Consider the following 27,256-nt stretch of genomic DNA (forward strand, 5'->3'; position numbering starts at 1 on the left):
CCCACTTGGGCATAGCTTCAAATTTCTGAGGTGGGTGTGTGTTTTTCATGTTAAGTGTACTGAGTCTCTGTAATAGATTTTTTTTTAAACGTAAAGCATATTTTATTTGTAATGCTTCAATTGACAAAATTTTGGTGTCTTGTGAATAGCAATTTTTCACAAAAATAATTTGTGGGCTGCCTTTAAATATATCAACCAAATAATTAACAGAGATTGAGATTTTTCATTAGCTGTGATGGAACAATGTATGGACAATGAGATTATGAAAAAAACACCGCTGAAGTAGAAACTAGCTGAAAGGTTTTTCTCTTTTTAGCCACTCTACAGGAAACCTATCTGGTCTAGTTAGAGCTCAGGTTGTGCTTAATAAAGCTGAATGTGTACATATATATGTTTAGTTAGAATAGAAATGATTGGGTTTGGAATACAGCACATCCAGAGCTCCCATTAGGGAGGGAAAAAAACGTGCTCTTACCAGTTGTTTTAGTAAACAGGAATTCTCTAGGGTAAGAGGTTTTTTTGGTACTTACAGTAGTATCTTCACTCTTGGGTCCTATTTGCTTACAGGCAGCACCTGGGAACTGATTAGAAAGCTCTAGACATTTTGATCCTTCTCCTGAGGTCTGTCAGTGCAGGTGTGCAGAGGGATCTTTTGAGACTCACTCTATACTTGTCTTTTCTTTTTCCTCTTGATCGAAGTAGTGTTGCTGTTAAAAGTTCTGTTACTTAAAAATGAAAACAGTTTTCTAATACACACCTTCAAACTTTCTCTTAAAATGTAACTGGGATCTTGCATTTTCTCTTTAATTTACTCGTGACAGTGTTTTTTAATGGTACATACATTGTGTTTTAGAAAATATTTTAAAATATTGGATGAAGTTTTAGTTTAGTTTAGTTTTTTTGTTAGCTGTTAATTATGTTGAAGTGATGAAGTAGCTGCTGAAAACTCCTTAGCTGATGTCCCTAATTGGACATTTGTTGTTGGTGAGACTGTTGTGTTGACAATGACTGTAATAGTGCTGGCTAAAGAGATGTTATTTAGCCAAAAAGTGACTCAAGTTTGTTCTCTGTGCCCTGGTCTACACTACGACTTTAGGTCGAATTTAACAGCATTAAATCGATGTAAACCTGCACCCGTCCACACGATGAAGCCCTTTATTTCGACTTAAAGGGCTCTTAAAATCGATTTCCTTACTCCAGCCCTGACAAGTGGATTAGCGCTTAAATCGGCCTTGCCGGCTCGAATTTGGGGTACTGTGGACACAATTCGATGGTATTGGCCTCCGGGAGCTATCCCAGAGTGCTCCATTGTGACCGCGCTGGACAGCACTCTCAACTCAGATGCACTGGCCAGGTAGACAGGAAAAGAACTGCGAACTTTTGAATCTCATTTTCTGTTTGGCCAGCGTGGCAAGCTGCAGGTGACCATGCAGAGCTCATCAGCAAAGGTGACCATGATGGAGTCCCAGAATCGCAAAAGAGCTCCAGCATGGACCGACGGGAGGTACGGGATCTGATCGCTGTATGGGGAGAGGAATCCGTGCTATCAGAACTCGGTTCCAGTTTTCGAAATGCCAAAACCTTTGTCAAAATCTCCCAGGGCATGAAGGACAGAGGCCATAACAGGGACCCGAAGCAGTGCCGCGTGAAACTGAAGGAGCTGAGGCAAGCCTACCAGAAAACCAGAGAGGCGAATGGCCGCTCCGGATCAGAGCCCCAAACATGCCGCTTCTATGATGAGCTGCATGCCATTTTAGGGGGTTCAGCCACCACTACCCCAGCCGTGTTGTTTGGCTCCTTCAATGGAGATGGAGGCAATACAGAAGCAGGTTTTGGGGACGAAGAAGAAGATGATGATGATGAGGAGGTTGTAGATAGCTCACAGCAAGCAAGCGGCGAAACCGGTTTTCCCGACAGCCAGGAACTGTTTCTCACCCTGGACCTGGAGCCAGTACCCCCCGAACCCATCCAAGGCTGCCTCCTGGACCCAGCAGGCGGAGAAGGGACCTCCGGTGAGTGTACTTTTAAAATACTATACATGGTTTAAAAGCAAGCATGTGAAGGGATTACTTTGCCCTGGCATTCGCGGCTCTCTTGGATGTACTCCCAAAGCCTTTGCAAAAGGTTTCTGGGGAGGGCAGCCTTATTGCGTCCTTCATGGTAGGACACTTTACCATTCCAGGCCAGTAACACGTTCTCGGGAATCATTGTACAACAAAGCATTGCAGTGTATGTTTGCTGGCGTTCAAACAACATCCGTTCTTTATCTCTCTGTGTTATCCTCAGGAGAGTGAGATATAATTCATGGTCACCTGGTTGAAATAGAGTGCTTTTCTTCAGGGGACACTCAGAGGAGCCCATTCCTGCTGGGCTGTTTGCCTGTGGCTAAACAGAAATGTTCCCCGCTGTTAGCCACAGGGAGGGGGGAGGGTTGAGGAGGTAGCCACGTGGTGGGGGGAGACAAAATGCGACCTTGTAACGAAAGCACATGTGCTATGTATGTAATGTTAACAGCTAGGTTTACCCTGAAAGAGTGTAGCCACTGTTTTATAAAATGTGTCTTTTTAAATACCGCTGTCCCTTTTTTTTTCTCCACCAGCTGCATGTGTTTCAATGATAACAGGATCTTCTCCTTCCCAGAGGCTAGTGAAGCTTAGAAAGAAAAAAAAATGCACTCGAGATGAAATGTTCTCCGAGCACATGCTGTCCTCCCACACTGACAGAGCACAGACGAATGCGTGGAGGCAAATAATGTCAGAGTGCAGGAAAGCACAAAATGACCGGGAGGAGAGGTGGCGGGCTGAAGAGAGTAAGTGGCGGGCTGAAGACAGGGCTGAAGCTCAAATGTGGCGGCAGCGTGATGAGAGGAGGCAGGATTCAATGCTGAGGCTGCTGGAGGAGCAAACCAGTATGCTCCAGTGTATGGTTGAGCTGCAGCAAAGGCAGCTGGAGCACAGACTGCCACTACAGCCCCTGTGTAACCAAACGCCCTCCTCCCCAAGTTCCACAGCCTCCACACCCAGACACCCAAGAATGCGGTGGGGGGGCCACCGGCCAACCAGCCACTCCGCCACAGAGGATTGCCCCAAAAAAAGAAGGCTGGCATTCAATAAATTTTAAAGTTGTAAACTTTTAAAGTGCTGTGCTTAAAGTGCTGTGTGGCATTTTCCTTCCCTCCTCCACCACCCCTCCTGGACTACCTTGGTAGTCATCCCCCTATTTGTGTGATGAATGAATAAAGAATACATGAATGTGAAGCAACAATGACTTTATTGCCTGTGCAAGAGGTGATCGAAGGGAGGAGGGTGGTTAGCTTACAGGGAAGTAGAGTGAACCAAGGGGCGGGGGGTTTCATCAAGGAGAAACAAACAGAACTTTCACACCGTAGACTGGCCAGTCATGAAACTGGTTTTCAAAGCTTCTCTGATGCGTACCGCGCCCTCCTGTGCTCTTCTAACAGCCCTGGTGTCTGGCTGCGCGTAACCAGCAGCCAGGCGATTTGCCTCCCACCCCGCCATAAACGTCTCCCTCTTACTCTCACAGATATTGTGGAGCACACAGCAAGCAGTAATAACAGTGGGAATATTGGTTTCCCTGGGGTCTAAGCGAGTCAGTAAACTGCGCCAGCGCACCTTTAAACGTCCAAATGCACATTCTACCACCATTCTGCACTTGCTCAGCCTGTAGTTGAACAGCTCCTGACTACTGTCCAGGCTACCTGTATACGGCTTCATGAGCCATGGCATTAAGGGGTAGGCTGGGTCCCCAAGGATACATATAGGCATTGCAACATCCCCAACAGTTATTTTCTGGTCTGGGAATAAAGTCCCTTCCTGCAGCTTTTGAAATAGACCTGAGTTCCTGAAGATGTGAGCGTCATGTACCTTTCCCGGCCATCCCACATTGATTTTGGTGAAACGTCCCTTGTGATCCACCACAGCTTGCAGCACTATTGAAAAGTACCCCTTGCGGTTTATGTACTCAGCGGCTTGGTGCTCCGGTGCCAAGATAGGGATACGGGTTCCGTCTATGGCCCCACCACAGTTAGGGAATCCCATTGCAGCAAAGCCATCCACTATGACCTGCACATTTCCCAGGGTCACTACCCTTGATATCAGCAGATCTTTGATTGCGCGGGCTACTTGCATCACAGCAGCCCCAACAGTAGATTTGCCCACTCCAAATTGATTCCCAACTGACCGGTAGCTGTCTGGCGTTGCAAGCTTCCACAGGGCTATCACCACTTGCTTCTCAACTGTGAGGGCTGCTCTCATCTTGGTATTCATGCGTCTCAGGGCAGGGGAAAGCAAGTCACAAAGTTCCATGAAAGTGCCCTTACGCGTGCGAAAGTTTCGCAGCCACTGGGAATTGTCCCAGACCTGCAACACTGTGCGGTCCCACCAGTCTGTGCTTGTTTTCCGAGCCCAGAATTGGCGTTCCACAGCATGAGCCTGCCCCATTAGCACCATGATGCATGCATTGGCAGGGCCCATGCTTTCAGAGAAATCTGTGTCCATGTCCTGATCACTCACGTGACCGCGCTGACGTTGCCTCCTCGCCCGGTATCGCTTTGCCAGGTTCTGGTGCTTCATATACTGCTGGATAATGCGTGTGGTGTTTAATGTGCTCCTAATTGCCAAAGTGAGCTGAGCGGCCTCCATGCTTGCCTTGGTATGGCGTCCGCACAGAAAAAAGGCGCGGAACGATTGTCTGCCGTTGCTCTGATGGAGGGAGGGGCGACTGACGACACGGCGTACAGGGTTGGCTTCAGGGAGCTAAAATCAATAAAGGGGGTGGCTTTACATCAAGGAGTATTTCAGGCAGGACTTCACGGAGGGTTCCAATAAGAAATGGTGCACCTAAGTTATTGTTCTTATTGGAACAAGGAGATTAGCGTGGCCTCTGATTGATACATGGCTAGATTTATCTCGCTGCACCTTCTCTGTGAGTGACTGCAGTGTGACCTAGAGAAATGAGTCCCCTAGACAGGGGAGGGGGGGAGGCAAATGAGTACAAAACAAATCTGGTCTATTTCTTGTTTTGATCCACTCCATCTATCTTTTACATCTTTGGCTGGCAGCAGACGGTGCAGAAGGACTGCATGCCATCCACATCTCATGGCTGCTCGGCAGAAGATGGTACAGTACGACTGCTAGCCATCCTCATCTCTTGCCTCCCCGGCAGAAGATGATGCAATAGGACCGCTAGCAATCCGTATCGCCTGCCTGCTCACCATAAGACGGTTCAATAGGACTGACTGCAGGACTAAAGAGAATGACCTGGTCAAGTCACTCCAAATTTAGTCCCTGCGCCCATGTCTGCCCAGGCGCTCCCAGCCGACGTGGCCAGGAGCACCTCAGACACGACAAGGACGGCTACCAGTTGTATTGCACCGTCTGCTGCCAGAAGGCAATGGGTTGCTGCTACTGTGTAGCAATGCCGTACCGCGTCTGCCAGCACCCAGGAGACATAGGGTGACGGTTACCTGAGCGGGCTCCATGCTTGTCGTGGTATGGCGTCTGCACAGGTAACTCAGTAAAAAAGGCGCGAAACGATTGTCTGCCCTTGCTTTCACGGTGGGAGGGAGGGAAGGGGGGCCTGACGATATGTACCCAGAACCACCCGCGACAATGTTTTATCCCCATCAGGCATTGGGATCTCAACCCAGAATTCCAATGGGCAGCGGAGACTGCGGGAACTGTGGGATAGCTATCCACAGTGCAACGCTTCGGAAGTTGACTCTAGCCTCGGTACTGTGGAAGCACTCCGCCGAGTTAATGCACTTAATGCACTTAGAACATTTTCTGTGGGGACACACACACTCGAATATATAAAACCGATTTCTAAAAAAACGATTTCTATAAATTCGACCTTATTCCGTAGTGTAGACATACCCGGTGTCTTTCTGGGGGAGGGGAGGGGAAATATTCTGGTTTAGTGAGTGAGTTCAGTTGACACCTGGGTTAAGTGATCAGTACCTCAAGTCTTATGATCCACTTTGTAATCCTCATTTTAGGGTGAGACATTCAGTGGTAGAGCAAAGAATCCCTTTTCAGTAACAGTTATCAGCAGTGTACTACTTGATGCAGGGGAATAATGTATGCTGCTTAGGAAAATTTCAGGTTCTAGTGCGTAATTTTTTTAGTCATTCAATAGAGAGAGGGTTTCTCTTACTAGGAAACAGTTGAGCCACTATCTAGAAAGCACTGCTTCTAAGCAAGCAACTTTTTCTGTTTTCATCTGGTAGCAACTGGTAGACTATATACTTCTGCATTGGTTCCCAAAATTTATTTGTGTGTGTGTGTAAATTATACAGTATAAAACGACTGACATAATTATAACTGGTAGAGTTAAAACTAAATTTAGTATTCACTGTCCTGACGTTTGAGGAAACATACAATCATCCTTAATGTTGCAAAAAGATTTTTCTTTTGGATAACTGCATTCGTAGTCTAAGAAGATCCACCAAAAATTAGACACATAATATTTTTACCCTGTTGACTGCTGTATGTTTCTGTTAGCTTCCCTCTCCTATTTTCTTTCATTTTGCCTCATTAAGAAGATAGTTTTCACAAATCTTGAGTTTGTTCTAATTCTTCTTTTAGTAATGAAAGCTGATCAAAAAACAGCCAGGGGGTGAACTTCGTAGAAGTTTTTTGCAGATATGAAAGTATTTTTCATTCTGTTGTCATAAGGTTTTTTTTTTTTTTTTTTTTGGGTGCAACTTTCTAAGGAGTTTTTGTACAATTTTTTGTTGAAATTGGAAATTCCAAAACTGAATCGTGATAAAACTGATCAATCAAAATTGGCAATACAAAATTAATTGTGTGTGTGTGTGTAGCACAAAAATGAGAATATTTCAGAACAGCTGCCATTTTTAATTTAAAATTTCTGTTAATTCGAATAAAACTTTTTTTTATAAAATCTCTTTTAGGAAAGCCAAAAAGTTGTCATATTTTTCATTAGAAAAATTTTGTCCAACTTGAATAGTTGTCAGTTAACATCTTTGGGAAAAGCACATTATCTTCTCCAGTAACTGAACTTAGCTGACCACTGTGTTCTACTAAACCTGGGCGTAGGCTGTCACTTGTTTGTGTGGATCGTGTCATCTTTGTTTAACATTTACAGAAAAAATAGTTTCTGCCTTGTAACAATCTTGGGGTTCATTAAGTAACAAACCAGTGAATGACAAAGCAATAAAACTTTAATAAAACAAACTGGAGAGCTTCTGTAGTGAGCTGCTCCACACACAGCCATGTGGTGTTTCCAACAACTGCTTCCAGGGCATATGTCCACACCCACAACACTGTCCCTATGTGGGAGTGTCTCCAAATCACAATCTTTCATAAATATATCTTTGCATGCCTGTAAGAACTTATTAACTAGTGTCTCGATCATTCAATTGGATCTGTACAGATAGTGTTGCTGTAGATTTCAGTGGGATGCTACAGGTGCAAGGATCAGCTTATTTTTCTGCCTGGGTCTGAATGCCTAAGTTATGATGAGGGAAGGAGATAAGACAGTGGATAGGTAGATGAGGGCCATGGTGCAGTAATTTATACGATAAATTGGGAAATCAGTGTATGCATCTAGGAGTTCACATAAAGATAATTAGTAGTTTTATATATAAATCTTGAAGAGAAGGAGAAAAAGGAAGTAGGAATGGCAGAAATGATCAATAAGGGAACCGCCCACATAGAGGCAGTGTGAAGGAACTCCTCAACTGAAGGAATCCTTTAATCTCTGTCAGTTGTTTTCTAAACTGCATTGTAAGAATACAGAAAATACAGAGTATTACATATATTCCTACTGAATAAGCCTGAAGTCCTGCCATTGTGGTTACTTAAGGAATCTAAAAGGAGGATTAACTAATAGCTTAGTCTAAAATGTGTTTCAAATACCTTCCTAAAATAACTTCATTTTGTTTTAACAGGTATCTTTCAGATGAAGGAATTGAAGCTTGCACAAATTCTTCTGACAAAGTCAATATAAGTGACGTTATCCTGATTGCCCTTAATGTAGGTTACGGTTGTGAAATTTTTGGAAAAATCTTATATCAGATTGTTCAGTCTCTACATGTTGCACATAATACACAATGTTTTTATTTCCATGTGTTGTTAAATTTGGTATATCTGAATTAGATCTCAGAAGTGCCATCTTTGCCAGGCAGTGATTTTCTTAAAAACTTCAAGCTAAAGGAAATTTTTTAAAGCATATTTCGTCATAGAAAAATATGTAGTGTTTCTTTTTTAGCTGGATGTTCATTTATTAAAAAACAAACATCAACACCCAAAATACATTACATTTTATGAATGCATACAGTCATGTAAATATAAATACAAATATTAACTCTTGTGGTAATTAAGGTATTTCCTTGGGCACTTACGGTAGCTCAGGCTTGAGATCCAACATGCCTTAAAAGTGATATGATGTAGAAATTAGACTCTGATCTATTTATGTATTTACGAAGATACAACTTGGAAGCAAAAAGTGTACTGTTGCAGGTGCTTTGTGTGTTGGCCCTGCAATAAAAACTAGTTAGCAAATATTATGCCCATGTCTGTTTTGACAGCCCTAATCATTCCAAGTTAGTTAAATGAAAAAGGCCACAATTGAATTGAATGCTTTAAATTTTGGGGGAATAGTTAATAGCATCCTTTGTTAAGGATACTGCTTTATGATATAAATATATTCAAAAAACCTTGCGGTGCTTGAAACTCTTTTACACATACTGTTCTTGTATTACAACTTTTGTAACTCTGTGCTTGTAACTTTTATGCATATTGTTCTTGTATTGCATTCCATCCATGGACTGTATAAAGAAAGAAAGGCATACCTGAAGATGCTTTATAGAAAACAGTATAAATACAACATAATTATAGCACTAAATAAATGTGCATTTACTGAACTAATCTGGATCAATAGTCTATCTATTCCTGTCAGCATGTGGATAAAGAAATATAAATGCTGTATAAATACCTCAGCCACATCTTACTCATTTATCTTTTTAGAAGATGAGAAAAGTAGATATGAAATGTTTAGAAAAGTTGTTCAGAAGTCAGATTAATTGCCTCTTCAATAATCATGATGGAGATGATAATCTGGTTTCCCCCCAGGTTATAAATAACTCTTCAAAGAATGGTTTCAGAGTAACAGCCATGTTAGTCTGTATTCGCAAAAAGGAAAGGAGTACTTGTGGCACCTTAGAGACTAACCAATTTATTTGAGCATGAGCTTTCGTGAGCCACAGCTCACTTCACGGTATGCATCTGATGAAGTGAGCTGTGGCTCACGAAAGCTCATGCTCAAATAAATTGGTTAGTCTCTAAGGTGCCACAAGTACTCCTTTTCTTTCTTCAAAGAATAGAGATCTTCTAGCTAGGGAAAGAGGCCTGTCAATGTGTCTAAGTTAGCATTGGTCAAGAAACTTAGGGCCTTACTTGGAATGTGACGTTTTAGAGTAGCAGCCGTGTTAGTGTGTATCTGCAAAAAGAACAGGAGTACTTGTGGCACCTTAGACGCTAACAAATTTATTTGAGCATAAGCTTTCGTGGGCTACAGCCCACTTCATGGGATGCATGCAGTGGAAAATACAGTAGGACGATGTTATACACACAGAGAACATGAAACAATGGGAGTTGCTGTGCACACTATAACGAGAGTGATCAGGTAAGGTGAGCTATTAACAGCAGGAGAGAAAAAAAACAACCTTTTGTAGTGATAATCAAGATGGGCCATTTCTAGCAGTTGACGAGAACGTGTGAGGAACAGTAGCGGGGAAAAATAAACATGGGGAAATAGTTTTACTTTGTGTAATGACACATCCACTCCCAGTCTTCATTCAAGCCGAATTTAATGGTGTCCAGTTTGCAAATTAATTTCAATTCAGCAGTCTCTCGTTGGAGTTTGTTTTTGAAGTTTTTTTTGTTGTAATATTGCGACTTTTAGGTCTGTAATCAAGTGAGCAGAGAGATTGAAGTGTTCTCCGACTGGTTTTTGAATGTTATAATTCTTGATGTCTGATTTGTGTCCATTTATTCTTTTACATGGAGACTGTCTGGTTTGGCCAATGTACATGGCAGAGGGGCATTGCTGGCACATGATGGCATATATCACATTGGTAGATGTGCAGGTGAACGAGCCTCTGATGGTGTTGCTGATGTGATTAGGCCCTGTGATGGTGTCCCCTGAATAGATATGTGGACACGGTTGGCAACAGGTTTTGTTGCAAGGATAGGTTTTTCTTCGAGTGCTGGAATCCATATAGATTCCAGTTAGGTGTGTGCGCGCTGCGTGCATGATCATCGGAAGATTTTTACCCCAGCAACACTCGGTGGGTTGGGTGAGGCGCCCCCTGGAGTGGCGCCTTCATGGCGCTGGATATATGCCCAAGCTGACCCATCGCCTCCTCAGTTCCTTCTTACCGCCCGTGATGGTCGTTGGAACTGTGGAGCGCAGCGTACCTGATCTCCGCTCTCCCTAGCTTTCTCTCTAATTACCTGTTAATAGTTGTAATTCATTGTTAATAGTTGTTTATAGTTGTTAGTAGTTTGTTAATAGTTAGTGTAGTTAGATTAGTGTACTTAGTAGTGTGGAGCAGGGTCTTCTCCCCTCTCCCTCGTCCCGGTACCGGGGCCCCTGCCGGGGTCTCCAGGCTTCAAACCCTGCTCGGCTTGCCTGAAGCCGATGCCAATGGGAGACCCCCACGACTCTTGCCTAAGGTGTCTGGGGGAATCCCACCAAGCGGACAAGTGCCGCATTTGCAAAGCCTTCAAGCCGAGGACCAAAAAGGAGTGGGACTTCAGACTCAAGCAGCTCCTTATGGAGGTGGCACTCAGCCCGGTCCCTTCCTCCATGCACTGGGACTCGGCGTCGTCTTCAGTGTGGTGTGCCCCTGCGGCACCAACTGGTCCGGCACCGCGTTCAGACTCTGCTAACGACTCGCGGCGTCAGGCCCCCCCGGCACCTCCACCACCACGTCACCGGTCCCTGTCTCCGGGCCAAAAGAATAAGCAGCCCAAGCAGGTGCCGACTGCTTCTTCTTTGTTGGTTCGACAGCCACTGACACTTCTTGCAGCCTGAGCTGCGTCCAGTGCTGGAGCGCACAGGACAAGTAACAGCTCCTGCACCGTCGACTCCGGTGCTGCAAGGGCCGTCGAGTCTGGTGCATGTTAGCTCCCCGGTGCACACAGCCATCGCGCTAAGGCTTCACTCCATGCTGGAGACCTTCTCTACAGTGCGGGATTCGATCACGCTCACAGAGCCGACTCCCCTGCAGCCAATGGCACCTCCGGTGCGGGTGTTGTGGTCGAAGGGAAAACCGTCCCTGATATGACCGCTGTCGCCGAGTGAAGCAGGGCAGCACTGGTCCCAGTCCCGATCTTGGTCCCAGCACCTTTCACGGCATCGCTCGCAGTCCTGGCACCGATCCCATTTTTGGTGCTGGTCGTACTTGCAACGCTGCTCCAGCTCGCGAAGATCCAAATCACGGGTACAGCCGGACCGACTGGACTGTCAGCACCGCTCCCGGTACTGGTCAGAGCAGCGCTCGACCCGGAGCTGATCCCGGTGCTGGTCTCATCGGAGGTCACTGTCGAGATCCAGATCAGGCTCCGGGTACCGATACGACCGCAGGCACCGATCAACATCTCGGTACTGTTCTACATCTCGCCACCGGTCCCCGGCACCATGGCACCGTAAAGCACCAGGGGACTCTGCGCCGACACGTGTGTCACCGCCTTTGCTGTCTCGCTCCGCCTCCACATCGTCACGCTCACAAGGTGGCCACCATGCCCAGGACCAGGGTGAGGATGGTGCAGGACAGTAGCTGGATGAAGGCCAGGATCTGGGCCAAGGAACTCCACAGTGGTCTTTTTGGGCCCCCTGGGCATACCATCAGGACCAAGGGGTTCCTTCGAGGGCTTCCCTTTGGAGCCCCGAGTACCAGAGGTCACTGTGTCTCGCCCCCACCAGGGGGTTCTGAGGGGACTGCTCCAGCACCAACACAGGCCACACCCCTCGCTTGGTGGACCTTGGGCAACAAGTTATTCCACATGAGGACCCCACACAGGATCCTGTGTCCCGGGGGTATCTTCCTCGTCCTCACCTGATGAGGCAGTGGCAGGGACTACGGTTTCGAGCCCTCCTCCTATGGACCTCTGCGCCCACCAGGAGCTGCTCTGCAGGGTGGCACGCAATATGAACCTCCAGGTAGAGGAGGTGGTGGAGGTAGAGGACCCGGTGGTCGACATTCTGTCCATGGAGGCACCGTCCAGGGTGACCCTCCCAGTCATATGGACAAAAAGGCCAATGCCAAGACAATCTGGCAATTGCCAGCCTCTATTCCGCCTACGGCCAAGGGAGTGGAAAGGAAGTACTTTGTCCCCTCTACACGCACCCCCAACCTTGTTCCCTTGTCGTGGCTTCAGTCAACAAGAAGCAATGGCACGGTCAGCAGGCCCCGGTGCCCAAATCAAAGGATGCTAGACGCCTAGAGTTGTTTGAGCGCAAGGTGAACTCGGCTGGAGGCTTGCAGCTCAGGGTGGCCAACCAGCAGGCACTCCTGAGCAGATACGCTTACAATTTGTGGCACTCTATGGAGAAATTCAAATAGTTGGCTCCACAGGAGTCCAGAGAGGAATTTGGGGCTCTAGTGGAGGAGGGTAAGAAGGTGGCCAGAACCTCCCTGCAAGCCTCTCTTGATGCAGCAGACTTGGCGGTTAGGACCCTGACCTCAGGCAAAGTCATGCGCCGCATCTTGTGGCTGCAGGTCTCTGGCTGACCACCAGAGTTGCAGCAGATCCTCCAGGACCTACCTTTTGATGGCCAGGGCCTATTCTCAGACAAAACAGACTCAAGACTGCAGGGTCTGAAGGACTCGAGAACTATTATGCCCTCTCTGGGATGCATACCCCAGTAACGCAGAGAAGGCCCTTCAGACTGCAGCCTACCCTCCCCCTCGGCCAAGACAGGACTTCTTTAGAAGACGCGGCCGAGGTGGTAGAAGAAGACAGACTGGCCACCAAGCCAGCCAAGGCCAGGGCCCTCCCAAGCCATCGCCTGGGCCTAAGCAGAACTTTTGAAGGTGCGCCCGAGGATGGAGCACCAGTCTCCATTCAGGATCCTTCCCCGCCGTTCCAGGATTGTCCCTCCCATTTCCTCCGTGCATGGTCTCACATAACATCAGATGGTTGGGTCCTTCGCATGGTGGAAAGGGGTTACTCCCTTCAATTTGCTTCCCCCCCCCCCACCCCATCCCTCTTCAGGGACCCTTCTCATGAGCACCTCCTTCTACAGGAGGTCCAATCACTCCTAGCTGTGGAGGTGATAGAGGAGGTTCCAAGAGAGTCAAGGGGCAGGGGTTTTTACTCCTGCTACTTCCTAATCCCCAAGGCCAAGGGCGGGCTTCAGCCCATCCTGGACGTACGGGGACTCAACAAATACATGGTTAAGTTCAAGTTCCACATGGTCTCTCTAGGGATCATTATTCCTTCCTTTGATCCTGGAGACTCGACATGAAGGACGCGTACTTCCACATTGCAATCTACTCAGCGCACAGACGCTTCCTTAGCTTTGTGGTCAATCAACAGCACTTTCAATTCACCGTCCTTCCTTTTGGCCTATCTGTGACCTCCAGGGTGTTTACTAAGTGCATGGCTGTTGAGGCTGCCTCCCTTCGTTGACAACGGATCCAACTGTTCCCATACCTCGACAACTGGCTTATTCGGGGCTGCTCCAGGGATCAGATGCAGTCTCATGTCCAGCTCACCATGAACATGTTCAATCGATTGGGCCTCCTGCTCAATGTCGCAAAATCTACTCTGGTACCAACCCAGAGGATAGAATTCATCGGAGCAGTCTTAGACTCAGGCCTAATCTGAGCACTTCTGCCGGAAATATGCTTCCAATCCCTGGTGAACATCATCCACAGCCTGCAAAACTTCCCAACCTCGACCGTGAAAACATGCCTATGCCTCCTGGGACATATGGCCTCTTGCACATATGTGACCATGCACGCCAGGCTGCGGCTACGTCCACTCCAAGCCTGGCTATCAACAGTATACCGCACAGGTCGGCACAGCTTGAGCACGGTGGTTACTGTACTGCCATGGATATTGGCCTCTCTAGACTGGTGGCTGGACCCCAAATCAGTGTGCGAAGGGGTGCCATTTCACACCCTGCAGCTCTCCGTGTCCCTAGTCACGGATGCATCATCCCTGGGATGGGGAGCCCATCTCGGGGTCCTCCGTACACAGGAGCTATGGGTGGCAGGAGAGTTATCCCTGCACATCAACGTACGGGAACTCGGAGCTGTGCGCCTGGCGTGTCAGGCATTCCGAGAGCTCATTCAAGGCCGTTGTGTTGTAGTCCTCACAGACAATACAACGGCCATGTTTTACATCAACAAGCAAGGGGGAGCCCGGTCACCCCCCTTCTGTCAGGAGGCCACTCATCTGTGGGAATTCTGTATGGTCCACTCGATCCATCCGGTGGTGTCCTTTCTCCCCGGAGTCCAGAACACCTTAGCGGGCCACCTCAGCAGATCATTTCAGACTCACGAGTGGTCGGTTTGCCCGGACGTCATCCACTCTGTCTTCCTGAACTGGGGCTTTCCCCTGATATACCTATTTGCCTCTCACGAGAATCAGAAATGCAAGTGTTCTGCTCTCTACAAGGACTCTCTCCGGGTTCCCTGTCCGACACCTTCCTCATACAGTGGAAGGATCACCTGTGCTATGCCTTCCCTCCATTTCTGCAAGTCCACAGGGTCCTGTTCAAGCTGCGCAGGGACAGAGCCCATCTGATTTTAGTCGCCCCGGCATGGCCCAGGCAGCACTGGTATACCACTCTCCTAGAGCTGTTGGTGGACGCTCCAGTTCCACTCCTGCTGTAACCAGACCTGATCACTCAGGACCATGGAAGACTGTCATCCCGACCTGCAATCTCTCCTCCTCACAGCGTGGATGCTGCATGGCTAATTCAATCTGAGCTGTGCTGCTCTTGCTTGGTACAGCAGGTCCTTTTGGGTAGCAGGAAGCCCTCTACCAGGTCCACGTACATAGCCAATGGAAGCGTTTTTCCTGCTGGTGCGCTCAGAGTCATATGGCCCCCCTACAGGCATCAGTACCTATCATCTTGGAAGACCTCCTGTCCTTAAAACAGCAGGGCTTGGCAATATCATCTGTCAGACTGCACCTGGCAGCTATTTCGGCTTTCCACGCAGGCGAAAAAGGGCTTTCAGTCTTCTCCAATCCCATAGTCAGCAGATTTCTCAGGTTGGAGCGCCTGTTCCCATGAATTCGACAACCGGTCCCTATGTGGGATCTTAACCTGGTCCTCCCCAAACTCATGGCTGCCCCGTTTGAGCTGATGGCCACCTGCTCGCTCCTGTACCTTTCGTGGAAGACAGCCTTCCTCGTAGCTATCACTTCGGCGAGGCATGTCTCTGAGCTCAGGGCCACTGTATACGGTGTTCCATAAGGACAAGGTACAGCTGCGACCCCACCCGGCCTTCCTCCCTAAGGTGGTGTCTGCCTCCCATCTCAACCAGGACATCTTCCTCCACGTCTTCTACCCGAAGCAGCACGCCTCTCGACGGGAACAACAGCTGCACTCCCTGGACGTTTGCAGGGCCCTCGCCTTCTACATCAAGCGAACAAAACCTTTCAGGAAAACGCAGCTGTTTGTTGCTGTGGCAGACCAGATGAGGGGCCTTCTGGTCCCCTCCTGGATCACATCATGCATCCGTGCGTGCTATGACTTGGCTGGTGTCCCAACTACGCACCTTACCGCCCACTCCACGTGGGCTCAGGCTTCGTCTTCTGCTTTCCTGGCACACGTACCCAAAGAGGAGATATGTAGGGGAGCGACTTGGTCATCGTTGCATACCTTCACTGCCCATTATGTGATAATTCAGCAGTCCAGGGGTGATGCTGCATTTGGTTCAGTGGTCCTTCACTCCGCGACATCTCTCTCCAACCCCACCTCCTAGGTAAGGCTTGGGAGTCACCTAATTGGAATAGATATGAGCAAGCACTCTAAGAACAAAAGACGGTTACTCACCTTTGTAACTATTGTTCTTTGAGATGTGTTGATCATATCCATTCCAAACTCGTCCTCCTTCCCCTCTGTCGGAGTAGCCGGCAAGAAGGAACTGAGGGGGCGCTGGGTCGGCTGGGGCGTATATCCGGCGCCATGACGCCACTCCATGGGGCGCCTCAGCTGACCCACCAAGTCTTGTTGGGGTAAAAATCTTACGACAATCATGCACACGGCGCGCATACGCCTAATTGGAATGGATATGAGCAACACATCTCGAAGAAAAACAGTTACAAAGGTGAGTAACTGTCTTTTCCTGGGTTATTACTTTTGTTTTGTGGTGTGTGGTTGCTGGTGAGTATTTGGTTCAGGTTGTGGGGCTATCTGTAAGCAAGGACTGGCCTGTCTCCCAAGATCTGTGAGAGTGATGGGTTGTCCTTCAGGATAGGTTGTAGATCCTTGATGATGCGCTGGAGAGGTTTTAGTTGGAGACTGAAGGTGATGGCTAGTGGCGTTCTGTTACTTTCTTTGTTGGGCCTGTCCTGTCGTAGGTGACTTCTGGGTACTCTTCTGGCTCTTTCAGTCTGTTTCTTCACTTCAGCAGTGTGATATATGTCATCATGTGCAAGCAATGCCCCTCTGCTATGTACATTGGCCAAACCGGACAGTCTCCGTGTAAAAGAATAAATGGACACAAATCAGACATCAAGAATTATAACCTTCAAAAACCAGTCGGAGAACACCTCAATCTCTCTGGTCACTCGATTACAGAGTTAAAAGTCGCAATATTACAACAAAAAAAACTTCAAAAACAGTCTCCAACGAGAGACTGCTGAACTGGAATTAGTTTGCAAACTGGACACCATTAAATTCGGCTTGAATAAAGACTGGGAGTGGATGTGTCATTACACAAAGTAAAACTATTTCCCCACGTTTATTTTTCCCCGCTACTGTTCCTCACACGTTCTCGTCAACTGCTGGAAATGGCCCATCTTGATTATCACTACAAAAGATTTTGTTTTTTTTTCTCTCCTGCTGTTAATAGCTCACCTTACCTGATCACCCTCGTTATAGTGTGCACAGCAACGCCCATTGTTTCATGTTCTCTGTGTATATAAAATCGTCCTACTGTGTTTTCCATTGCATGCATCCCATGAAGTGGGCTGTAGCCCACGAAAGCTTATGCTCAAATAAATTTGTTAGTGTCTAAGGTGCCACAAGTACTCCTGTTCTTTTCTTGGAATGTGAGAGACTCTGTCCCCAGGCTGAGCAGAGACTTGAATTTAGATCTCCTATATCACAGATGAGGGCCTTAACTGCCAGGCTGTAGTCGGTCTCTCAGTCTCTGCTGCTGTTGTTACACTTCGTATAAATAAATGTTCATTGAGTGAGGGAGAGGCTGAGGCCTTTTCTACACTACAGAGTTTTGTCTATCTAAGTTATGGTAATGATCAAAAAAGGTATAATTACATTGCTTGTGCATGTTCACACAACGCTCATTCTGTCAGCAGAGTGGGTCCACAGTTGGTGCTCTAGCTCTGACAGAGAGACCAGTGCACTGTGGGTAGCTATCCCACTGTGCTACTCGCCATCTTCTGCAGGTAGGAGTTGTGGGAAGGTGGAATGGATCACAGTGCATCATTGGTGCAGGCTCAGCATCCCTTGATCAGTTTTTTTTCTGTCCCATCATTCCATGAGTGTCCGACTCCGTTTTGCGACATTTTTCAGCGGCCCCTGTTTACTGTACACCCACCATCTCTGTCTGAAAGGATGGATCCTGCATTGTTTTCTACTGTTATGGTCACTGTTATGAACACATTGCGGCTGGTCATGCAGTATATCATGAACAGCCAATCTGAACAGGAATCAGAGGTACTTCACCTGCTCTGTACCATGGAAAGATACAACACCAGATTACTTTTTGGCATTCACGGAGCAGCTGCACATAGTGGACCATCGCTTTTGAGCTTGGGAAACAAGCACTGAGTGGTGGGATCACATTGTTATGCAGTCCTGGGATGACGAGCTGTGACTGCAGAATTTTCAGATGCGGAACGCCACCTCCCTAGAACTGTGTGGAGCTCACCTGAGCCCTGCACCGGAAGAACACAAAAATGAGAGCTACCCTCTTGGTGGAGAAGAGCATGGCGATTGCCACGTGGAAGCTGGCAACTCCAGACTGCTACAGGTTGGTCATGAATCACCTTGGGTCGAGAGGTCCACCATTGGGGCTGAGTTAACGCAACTGTGTAGAGCCATTAATTGTATCCTGCTACAAAGGATTATGACTCTTGGCAATGTGCATGAAATAGTGGATGGCTTTGCAGCAATGGGATTCCCTAACTGCAGCGGTGTGTTAGATGGTGCACACATGCCAATTTTGGCCCTAGACCATCTTGCAACAGAGATCATCAATAGAAAGGGGTATTTCTGGATGGTATTGCAGGAGCTTGTGGATCGTCGTGGCTGTTTCACTGATATCAATGCAGGATGGTCATGGAAGGTGCATGACACACACATCTTCAGGAATACTGGCCTGTACAGAAAGCTGCAAGCAGGGACTTTCTTTCCAGACCAGAAGATACCAGTGGAAGATGTTGAAATGCCCATAGTGATCCTCGGAAACATAGCATACCCTTCCTTCCATGGCCCATGAAGCCTTACACGTGAAACCTTGAGAGCAGCAAGGAGTGCTTCAGCAATAGGCCGAGCAGGTGTAGATGACCACTGAATATGTCTTTGGCAGATTAAAAACACGCTGGTGCTGATTTATAGCATGTTAGACCTAAATGAAGAATATAGTCCCATGGTCATAGCAGCCTATTTGTGCTCTCCATAATATTTGTGAGGCTAAGGGTGAAAAGTTTACCCTGGAATGGAGTTGGATGCGGATTGCCTGGTGGTTGATTTTGAGCAGTTAGATACCAGGGCTATTAGAGGGGCACAATGGGGAGGTTATTTGAATCAGGGAGGCTTTGAGGCACCATTTTGACAATAAGATCCAGTTATGTGCCATTCTATACAGCACTATGCAATGCTTTGTTAACTTGCCACCGTGCATGAAAACTTTGATGATTACTGACCATGATTTGTACTCAGGAAATGATCAAATTGCTATGGTGTATTAATTCCATCAGCATCCATCATGTGTAGGAGACACACAGAGATTGGCCAGTACCTCCAGGAAAGTTTCCTAGAGAGCTCTCTGGAGGATTCCCGTGAAATCTCAGTGTGCATTAACACACTGTTCCACTGCACTGCTTAGCTGCACAGGGGGAATGTGAAGCACACGCCAATACAGCTAGTCTTGTACATTTCTATGCCTTCACCCACTTCTATAATTTAAAAAGCAAAGGGCAGCTATACCTCATGTAACCGAACAGCAACAGCTCAAAAAGGTCACTTACCAGAGCTTTCCTCTCTTGCATCATGAGCCCCAGAGACAGACTGCTGGGACTGGCTAGGCCTCTTTAGAGTGGAAAGGAGGTTCTGACTCGCTGCGCCACCAGATGACCCTGCCGTATGCTCTGCATTGTCTTGCAGCTCGATCTTCTCGTCCACAACTTTGTCCTCGGGGTTATCTGCTGCCTCCAGCCCTGCCAGAATATCCAGGGGGCTCTTGGTGGTGGAGGTGGGGTCACTGCGGAGGATGGCATCCAGCTCCTTATAGAAACGGCAGGTCTTCAACGCAGCACCAGAGTGACGGTTACACTCTCTTGCCTTCTGGTGCGCCTGCTTCAGGTCCTTGATCTTTACATGGCACTGATGTGTGTCCCATTTGTAGCCCTTCTCCAACATGCCACAAGAAGTCTGATTGTAGGTATCAAAGTCCCTATGGCTGGAGCGGAGCTGGGACTACACAGGCTCTTCTTCCCTCAGCGCCAGCAGATCCAGCAAGTCAGGTGTGCTCCAAGCAGGAATGCGTTCAGTGCCTGGAGCCAATATAGTCAATTGAGAAGATGTGATATGAGCTCTCCACACTGAGCAAACAGGAAGTGGAATTTCAAAAATTCCTGGGCCTTTAAAGGAAGAGGGCAGAAGCCTGTGTACCTGGGTGCAGGGCAGCTGAGTTTGAACCGCTGAGTGATCAGGATGGGCATTGTGGGATACCTCCCGGAGGCTATTTGCAGCAATATAACTAAGCGCAGTGTCTGCACTGACACTTTATCAGTGTAACTTTGCTGAAAAAAGTTCTCTCGTCAAGGTGGTTTTATTTTGTTGGAAAAACAGGAGAGTTTTGTTGGAGGAAGGAATGTTGTAGGGTGAACACCTCTACTGTTTTGTTGATGAAACCTGACTTTTGTCGACTAAACTGTGTAGTGTAGACAAGGGCTGACTCTCTAGCCAGAGATTGGGGTGTTCAGGTGGAAGGTGGGAGACACAGATTCAAGCCCTTGCTCAACTAAATATGTATTTATACAAAGTTGAACAGCTTCAGCAGGAGAGAATGAGAGAGATTTATCACTGTGACAGTGGTTCCCAAACTTTGTCATGCATGATTCCCTTTGGGTTCATTTGCGTTAACATAACCCCCAGGAGCAGTGGTGCCAATTCAGATATTTGGTGGTGGGGAGGGGGGCGGGGGAGCAAGGGATTTTTCATCCCTGTTCGCTCCTTCACTGTCGCACTGTCCTGTTCTCACCACCTCCTGGGGTCCTCATGAGAGAGTTGCCATCACGGGCAGGAGCACACGGGCTGGGCACCCCCGACCCCAGCTGCAGTAGCAGCACAGGTTCCCCATCCCTCCCCGTGCTGCAGCTTCCCACCAAACTGGCGCGGGTTATTGCAGCACTGCTGGCCCATGGATTCTGCTGCCAGCAGCAGGGAACAGCCTCTCCACAGTCAGCTCTGTGTGTCTCTCTTCCCCGCTTGGGACAGGACCATGAATAGTCTTCTGCCTCTCCCCATCCTTAAATGGAGCTCCTGGCCCCTGCCTACCTCTTTTCTCTTTACTTTTCTCTGGTGGCTGGAGGAGCTGCTGCTGGGTTCCAGCAGAATGGCCTGGCAGGTGGAGTGGGATCTGGGTGCTGGCCATGCACCCTTCAGAGCCTCTGCCTTCCCCATCTTTTTACCCCTCCTCCTTCAAACCCCTATGGTTTGAAGTCTCATAATCCCCTTGATATCCTTTCATGACGCCCATGGGATATCTGTTCATAGTTTGGGAAACACTGGCTTATATATAGGTTGGTGGTAAAACCCTCACCTGGAATATGGGAGAGCCAGGTTCAAACCACTGCTCTGAATCAGGCAGAGCAGGGAATTGAACCTGGATTTCCCACATCCTGAGTGAGGGCCCCTAACCACTAAAAAAAAAAGGCTGTTTGTGGGATGGATGTCTGTCTCCTGGTTTTTCATTGAAAGATCTCTGTTTCATCCTGATGCGGAACAGGGAACTTTTTGGAATCTCATAACTTTATATGGGATGGGAAAACTGTTTTGCACCCAGCAATAGTTTCATTGTTCATTAGTCATCTATATCTATATTCTTCCAAAATATCAAAATACTAGTGAGGGAGAGGTCTCCCCTGTCCTTTGCTTACCTTAGTGATTGGAATTTTTGAGTCATCCATATCTAACTATCTAAAATCCAGTGTGAAATTCTTCCTAGTCTGTACAAGCATTTCCATTGTACCATTTTTATGTAGAACCCAGAGAAAATAAAAGAAGATACTCAAACCCTCATGTTTTGTGGTTTCCCACAAAATCAACAGAGAAAAAGACAAAAATTTCTTGTCTGAATTTGTAAAGATGTTTATCGCAGATCCTAGTTTTGTGTGCCTCAGTAGAGATTCCCTATTTATTGCATCAGGAAGGAAAGCTTTAAAGCATACATCCCTTTGCTCCTTTTAATTTTTGTGTGTGTTTTAGTCCTAATACCTTTTAACATTTTGATAACTAAACTTCAACTCTGCCATTTAGCCTAAAGCCCTGGGCTGTCATTGAGTAGACTTGTGAGTTGCGTTGAGCAGAGGGTTGTGAAAAAAGCAGAAAAAATTCTATAAAGAAAAGAAATTACCAAGGAAAATTTAATAAACACTATGTAGCACTTCATACTTTGCATTCTAAGGGCTTGAAGTGCTTTACAAGGGATTGTAAGAATTAATGTAAAAATATGGCATATAGGAGACAGTTAAATGATTTGCCGAAGACCACACTGAAAAAGATTCTTTTGTAGAGCAGAATCATGCATGTTGGTTGGCTCAGTTTAATGGATGTGGATATGAAGAGAGTCAACTGTATTTCTCTCCTAGGTTCATGCTAAGGCTAAGATTTGATCTCCTGTACAGGGCTGCATATCTTACAAAAGTAAAATCCGATTTAGAGCGTGCACATGTAAACTCTTCATTCCAAAATACATGGCAAGGTGTCAGCACAAATCTGAGAATGTGCTCATAGATTCGGAGATTCTAAGGCCAGAAGGGATCAATGTGATCATCTTGTCTGACCTCCTGCATAACATGGACCATAGAACTCTCCTGAATTAATTTCTATTTGAACTAGAGAATCTCTTTTTTTAGAAAAGCATCCAATCTTGATTTAACAATGTCCAGTGATGGAGAATCCACCACAACCCTTGATAAGTTGTTCCAAGTTGCACCTTGGTCAGGGTTTGACTCTCTCCTCCTTCTGGGAACTGTGTCCTACAATCCAGGGTTCAAGAACTGTGTTTTGTGCCCTCACTCGTTCTCCATGAACAGCGAGCACCAACGCTATCTCTGCTGCCTCGGGGAAGCCCATATCACTGCTCAATGTGCCATCTGTAAGACTTTGCTGCTGTGGACCTGTGAAGCGTGACAACTTCGCCTCAGGAAGCACCTTAGGGAGGAGGCCATGAGGCCGCATGCACACTTGCATCCAGGATCGTTGGAACTGATGGTGCAGTGTTCATCACCGGCAGTGAGCATGTCTCCCAGCACTTCCCATTCCTCAGATCCGGTGGCACCAGCAGTCCTCGACAAGCCCAGACATGAGAGTAGGAAGTCCCAGTGAGGGCTGCTTCTAAGTGCAGCGTTTCCTCCTAGAGCCATGCCAGGTTGGGTGTGATGTTGCGTGCCGGCACTGTTGCACTGGTGCCCAAACTTCCCTTCCTTTAGGGTAAGTCGAAGAGGAAAAGGGGTCTGACAGCACTGATTGGTGGCCCCAGTACCTGCCCAGTCTGTGCCGTTTCCTGTTCACACATCACCTGTTCTGCTGCTGCTTCTGCAACCTTCACTGCAGCTGGCTCCATGGACTCTCCCTGCATCTTCAACTGCCTCCAAGGACGCTCCCCAGGTCCCTGGGCGATCTGGAGCCCCTTCTATCCATGGAAGAACTGGGGCTGCTGTACCCATCTTTGCTGCTGCTCTTTGGCCTGTCACTCACCCTTGCAGTCCCCACTCCAGTAGACGAGCCAGTACTGTTCCTGCCAGAGAGGGCCGTGCCAACCGTGCACTGTGGTTCCCCTGCACCACTGGCTCCTCTGCTACCGGAGGCATCTTCGGACTCCGAGGGATTTTTGGAACAAGAGCCAACCTTTTCCCCTGTATCCAGGTGCAGCACTGACTCTTGCTTCCGCCCACCTTATCTTCCTGCTTGGCGATGCAGTACCAATACGTGACCCCAGGTCCATACTCTTTGGCTACACTGGCCACCCTGGGACCAATGCAACCCTTGGTATATGCCCTCTCAGGTCTCCTACCAGTCTACCCTGGCTCCTCTACCAATATGATCGGGGTCTGAGGAGAAGGTGGAGGTTGGGCCCGTGCTGCCGGTTCTGCGGTCCCTACAGCCATTTCCTCCTCTTTGGACAAATCTCATTCCTGCCTCCATGTCTCTCCATGGTGACAATAGGCAGTATCAGGACCTGTTACAAAGGGTGGCAGTGGATCTGGGCATCCTACTGGAGGAGGTTCAATACCAGCAGCACCATTTCCTTGACACCCTCCAGTCTCAGGGACCCTCAAGAGTGGCACTCCCATTAATGATGCCATACTCCAGCCTGTACAGCAGTGTGGCTCTCCCTGGCTGCTTTTACTCCCACATCAAAACAAGCAGAACAGCATTATTTTATCCCAGGTAAGGGAGGCAGACTTTTTGTTTCCTTCCACCCCCCCCACCCCCAGCTCCCTGGTGGTGCACAGAGAGGGCATGCCAATATGCCTAGAAGTCTACTTCTCCCGTCTGGGCAGTGAAATGGTAGACGTTTTTTGGTTGGGACGGTTTACTCCTTGGTGTAGCGTTGCAATTTTGCATCGCCAGCTATCAGGCTCTGCTAGCCAAATACAACTTCAAAACCTGCGCCAGGCTAGCATAGTTCAGGGACAAGCTACCCCCAGACCAGCAGCAGCAATTTCAGGTGCTAGTGGGCAAAGGGTGCCTCATAGCCAAGGTGGCCTCCAAGAGGCTGTCAACACAGCTGATGCAGCCTCATGCTCACTCACAATGGGCACTGTTATGTGCTGCGATTCCTGGCTGCAGTCCTTTGGCTTCCTTCGAGAGGTCCAAACGACGATTGAGGACCTCCCCTTTGATGAGGACAGGTTATTTTATTCTAAGACTAACTAGTCCCTTCACTCGTTAAAGGACTCGGGGGCCACACACACTCCCTTGGGATTATACTCCAGCCCACGATGCAAACAGCAGTGCCAAAAATTCCTCCCCCGGTCATATACACCCTATCTGCGGTACTACCAGTGGCACCAGGAACCCCCATGCAAGCACCACTGGTCCTAGCATCAGTGACACACAATCTGTGCTGTGGCTTCTTCCTCAACCCTGACCCACCAACAACCCAAGTCACAGTTTCGATGTGTTGGTTGGGAGCTGCAAACCGCCCTGTTGCCACCTGTGGCCCCATACGTTATCTTTTCAGGCCATCTTGCCCTATTTTCCCACAATTGGGGCAAGATTACCACAGACCACTGGGTACTGGAGATTATCCACCACGGCTACTCTATAGAATTTCTTTCATTTCCCCTGCAACTCCTCCCAACCCAGACACCCCTAGGGAACCCTACCCATCAATGTCTTCTCCAACAAGAGGCTGAAGCTTTACTCACAAAGGGCCCCATAGAGACCACGGCACCTTCCTATGTAGGCAGAGACTTCTACTCCCATATGTCCCCATCCCCAAGAAGGGCAAAGGGCGCCGTCCCATTCTTGATCTGCTTCCACATAGGGCAACACCACTGCTCTACGTGGAGTCCTCTGTTTCAGCATTTCGACAGCTCCATCATACTTCACGAAGGCCTTTGTAGTCGTGATGGCTCACACGCACCACCTCAGCTATTTGGTGTTACCCTACCTCAATGAATGGCTCCTCATAGTGCTCTTTCGACAGGAGCTTAGCTTTGCCATTTCCGCTCTTCGTGCTCTCTGAGCGTCTGCATCAATGAGTAGATACCAGTGCTCTTATCTACGCAGATGATCAACTTAATTGGAGCACAGCTTGACTCAGTTGCAGCTTGAGCCTTCCTTCCACCACACCACTTCGCAACGCTGACTGCCCGAGTGACGAATCTCCGCCGTGCCCCTCACATCATGGTATGTCATTGTCTCTCACTATTTGCCCATATGGCGGCCTGCACATACGTGACCCCTCGTGTGTGTCTACATATGTGTTGTCTACAACAGTGGCTCCTCTCCCTGTACGGACCCCCAGAGATCAGCTGGCTGCCAAGGTTGTGGTTCCTTGGATGGTTCTGGCCTGCCTCACCTCATGGGCCAACCCTTCCAATGTCCCGGTTCGTACCCCCTTTACTTGTCCCACCCCGCAGACCACCATCGCAATGGACGCTTCCCTGGTGGGCTGGGGAGTGCACATACACCATCACACAACCCAGGGTGTTTGCATGCCACAAAAGGCCAGATGCCACATCAACGTTACGGAGCTCTGAACAGCTCGCCTAGCTTGCCAGTCCTTTCTTCCTGTGATCCAATCACAGCACCTGCAGCTCCTCTTGGACAATATTGCAGCAGTCACCTACATCAGCAAACAAGGGGGCGCCAGGTCTCCATCGCTCTGCGCAGAGTCCATACACCTGTGGAACTGGTGCATCTACCATCACGTCAAGCTCCAGGCTACATATCTCCTGGGCACCCAAATTCCATAGCTGATGCCGTTCAGGAGTACTCTCCACCTCAACCGTGAGTGGGAACAGCACGACCCCACTCTCTGCTACCTCTTCCAAGTCTGGGACCTTTTTGCCACTCATGAGAACTGCAGGTTGCCTCTTTATTGCCCAGGGGAGCCCTGGGGCACCTCCGCTATGCCTCCTACCACAAGTCCTCTGCAAGATTTGACAAGACTGGGCTGCCATAATAGTCATAGCCCTGTATTGGCCACATCAGTTTTTATTCCTGTACCACCTCAGACTCTCCACCCAGGCACCTCTCTGCCTCAGAACGCTCCCAGGCCTCCTCACGCAACATTGGGGATGAGTCTGTCATCACAGTCCACACCTATTTCACTTCCTGGCCTGATTTTTGGATGGAGCTCAAGGATAGACAAAGCATGCTCTACCCCAGGGTACCACATCCTTTCTCAAAGCAGGAGGGCCTGCTACCAAGTTAAATGGAAACATTTCAGTGCTTGGGCTCACCACCATCACCAGTGAAATTTCTATATACATCATCCTTGCTTACCTCCTCGAGTTCAAAATGGCAGGCTTCACCTTCAGCTCTATCTGGGTCCACCTAGCAGCACTTAGTGCCTTCTTCCATGTGATGGATAGTGCCTCAGTGTTTCCTCACCCTACCACCATTTCATGAGAAGTCTTCCCAACACCTTTTCCCCGATATTCAAGTCCACAAGCCCATGGGACTTTAATCTTGTCCTTATCTCCTCTCACGAAGCCGCCCTTCAAACCGATGGTAATGTGCTCTCTGTTCCATCTCTTCTATGAAGGTTCTGTTCTTGGTAGCCATTACCTCCATTAGATGGGTCAGTGAGCTGGCGGCCATGATGGCTGGTCCCTCCTACCGTGTTTTACAAAGATAATGTCTCGCTAAGGCTGCACCCTAAGATCCTCCCAAAGGTGGTGTCAGAGTTCCATCTCAATCAGTCCATTCACCTCCCTGTCTTCTGTCCCAAAGCACATACCTCCAATGTGTACCGGACTCTTCGCTTTTGCAATGTCCGTCATGTCCTAGCCACCTTATCTCCAGAGAACCCGGGCCTTTCAGGCATCGCTGAAGCTGTTTGTAGGAATTGCAGACTGGTACAAAAGTCGAGCGCTCT

At 48.2% G+C, this 27,256-nt stretch overlaps 1 protein-coding gene across 3 annotated transcripts in view; it reads left to right on the top strand.

Moving 5' to 3' along the window:
- TDRD3 (tudor domain containing 3) overlaps window positions 1–27,256 on the top strand; it is a 306,660-nt gene that overhangs the window by 81,591 nt on the left and 197,813 nt on the right. For all 3 annotated transcript variants that reach the window (XM_077812194.1, XM_077812198.1, XM_077812200.1), the window contains exon 2: window positions 7,934–8,018. In XM_077812194.1, the coding sequence (XP_077668320.1) occupies window positions 7,934–8,018 (85 nt within the window). The remainder of the gene's footprint in view (window positions 1–7,933; window positions 8,019–27,256) is intronic.

The sequence above is a fragment of the Eretmochelys imbricata genome, chromosome 1 (genome assembly GCF_965152235.1).
Source record: "Eretmochelys imbricata isolate rEreImb1 chromosome 1, rEreImb1.hap1, whole genome shotgun sequence".
NCBI lineage: Eukaryota > Metazoa > Chordata > Testudines > Cheloniidae > Eretmochelys > Eretmochelys imbricata.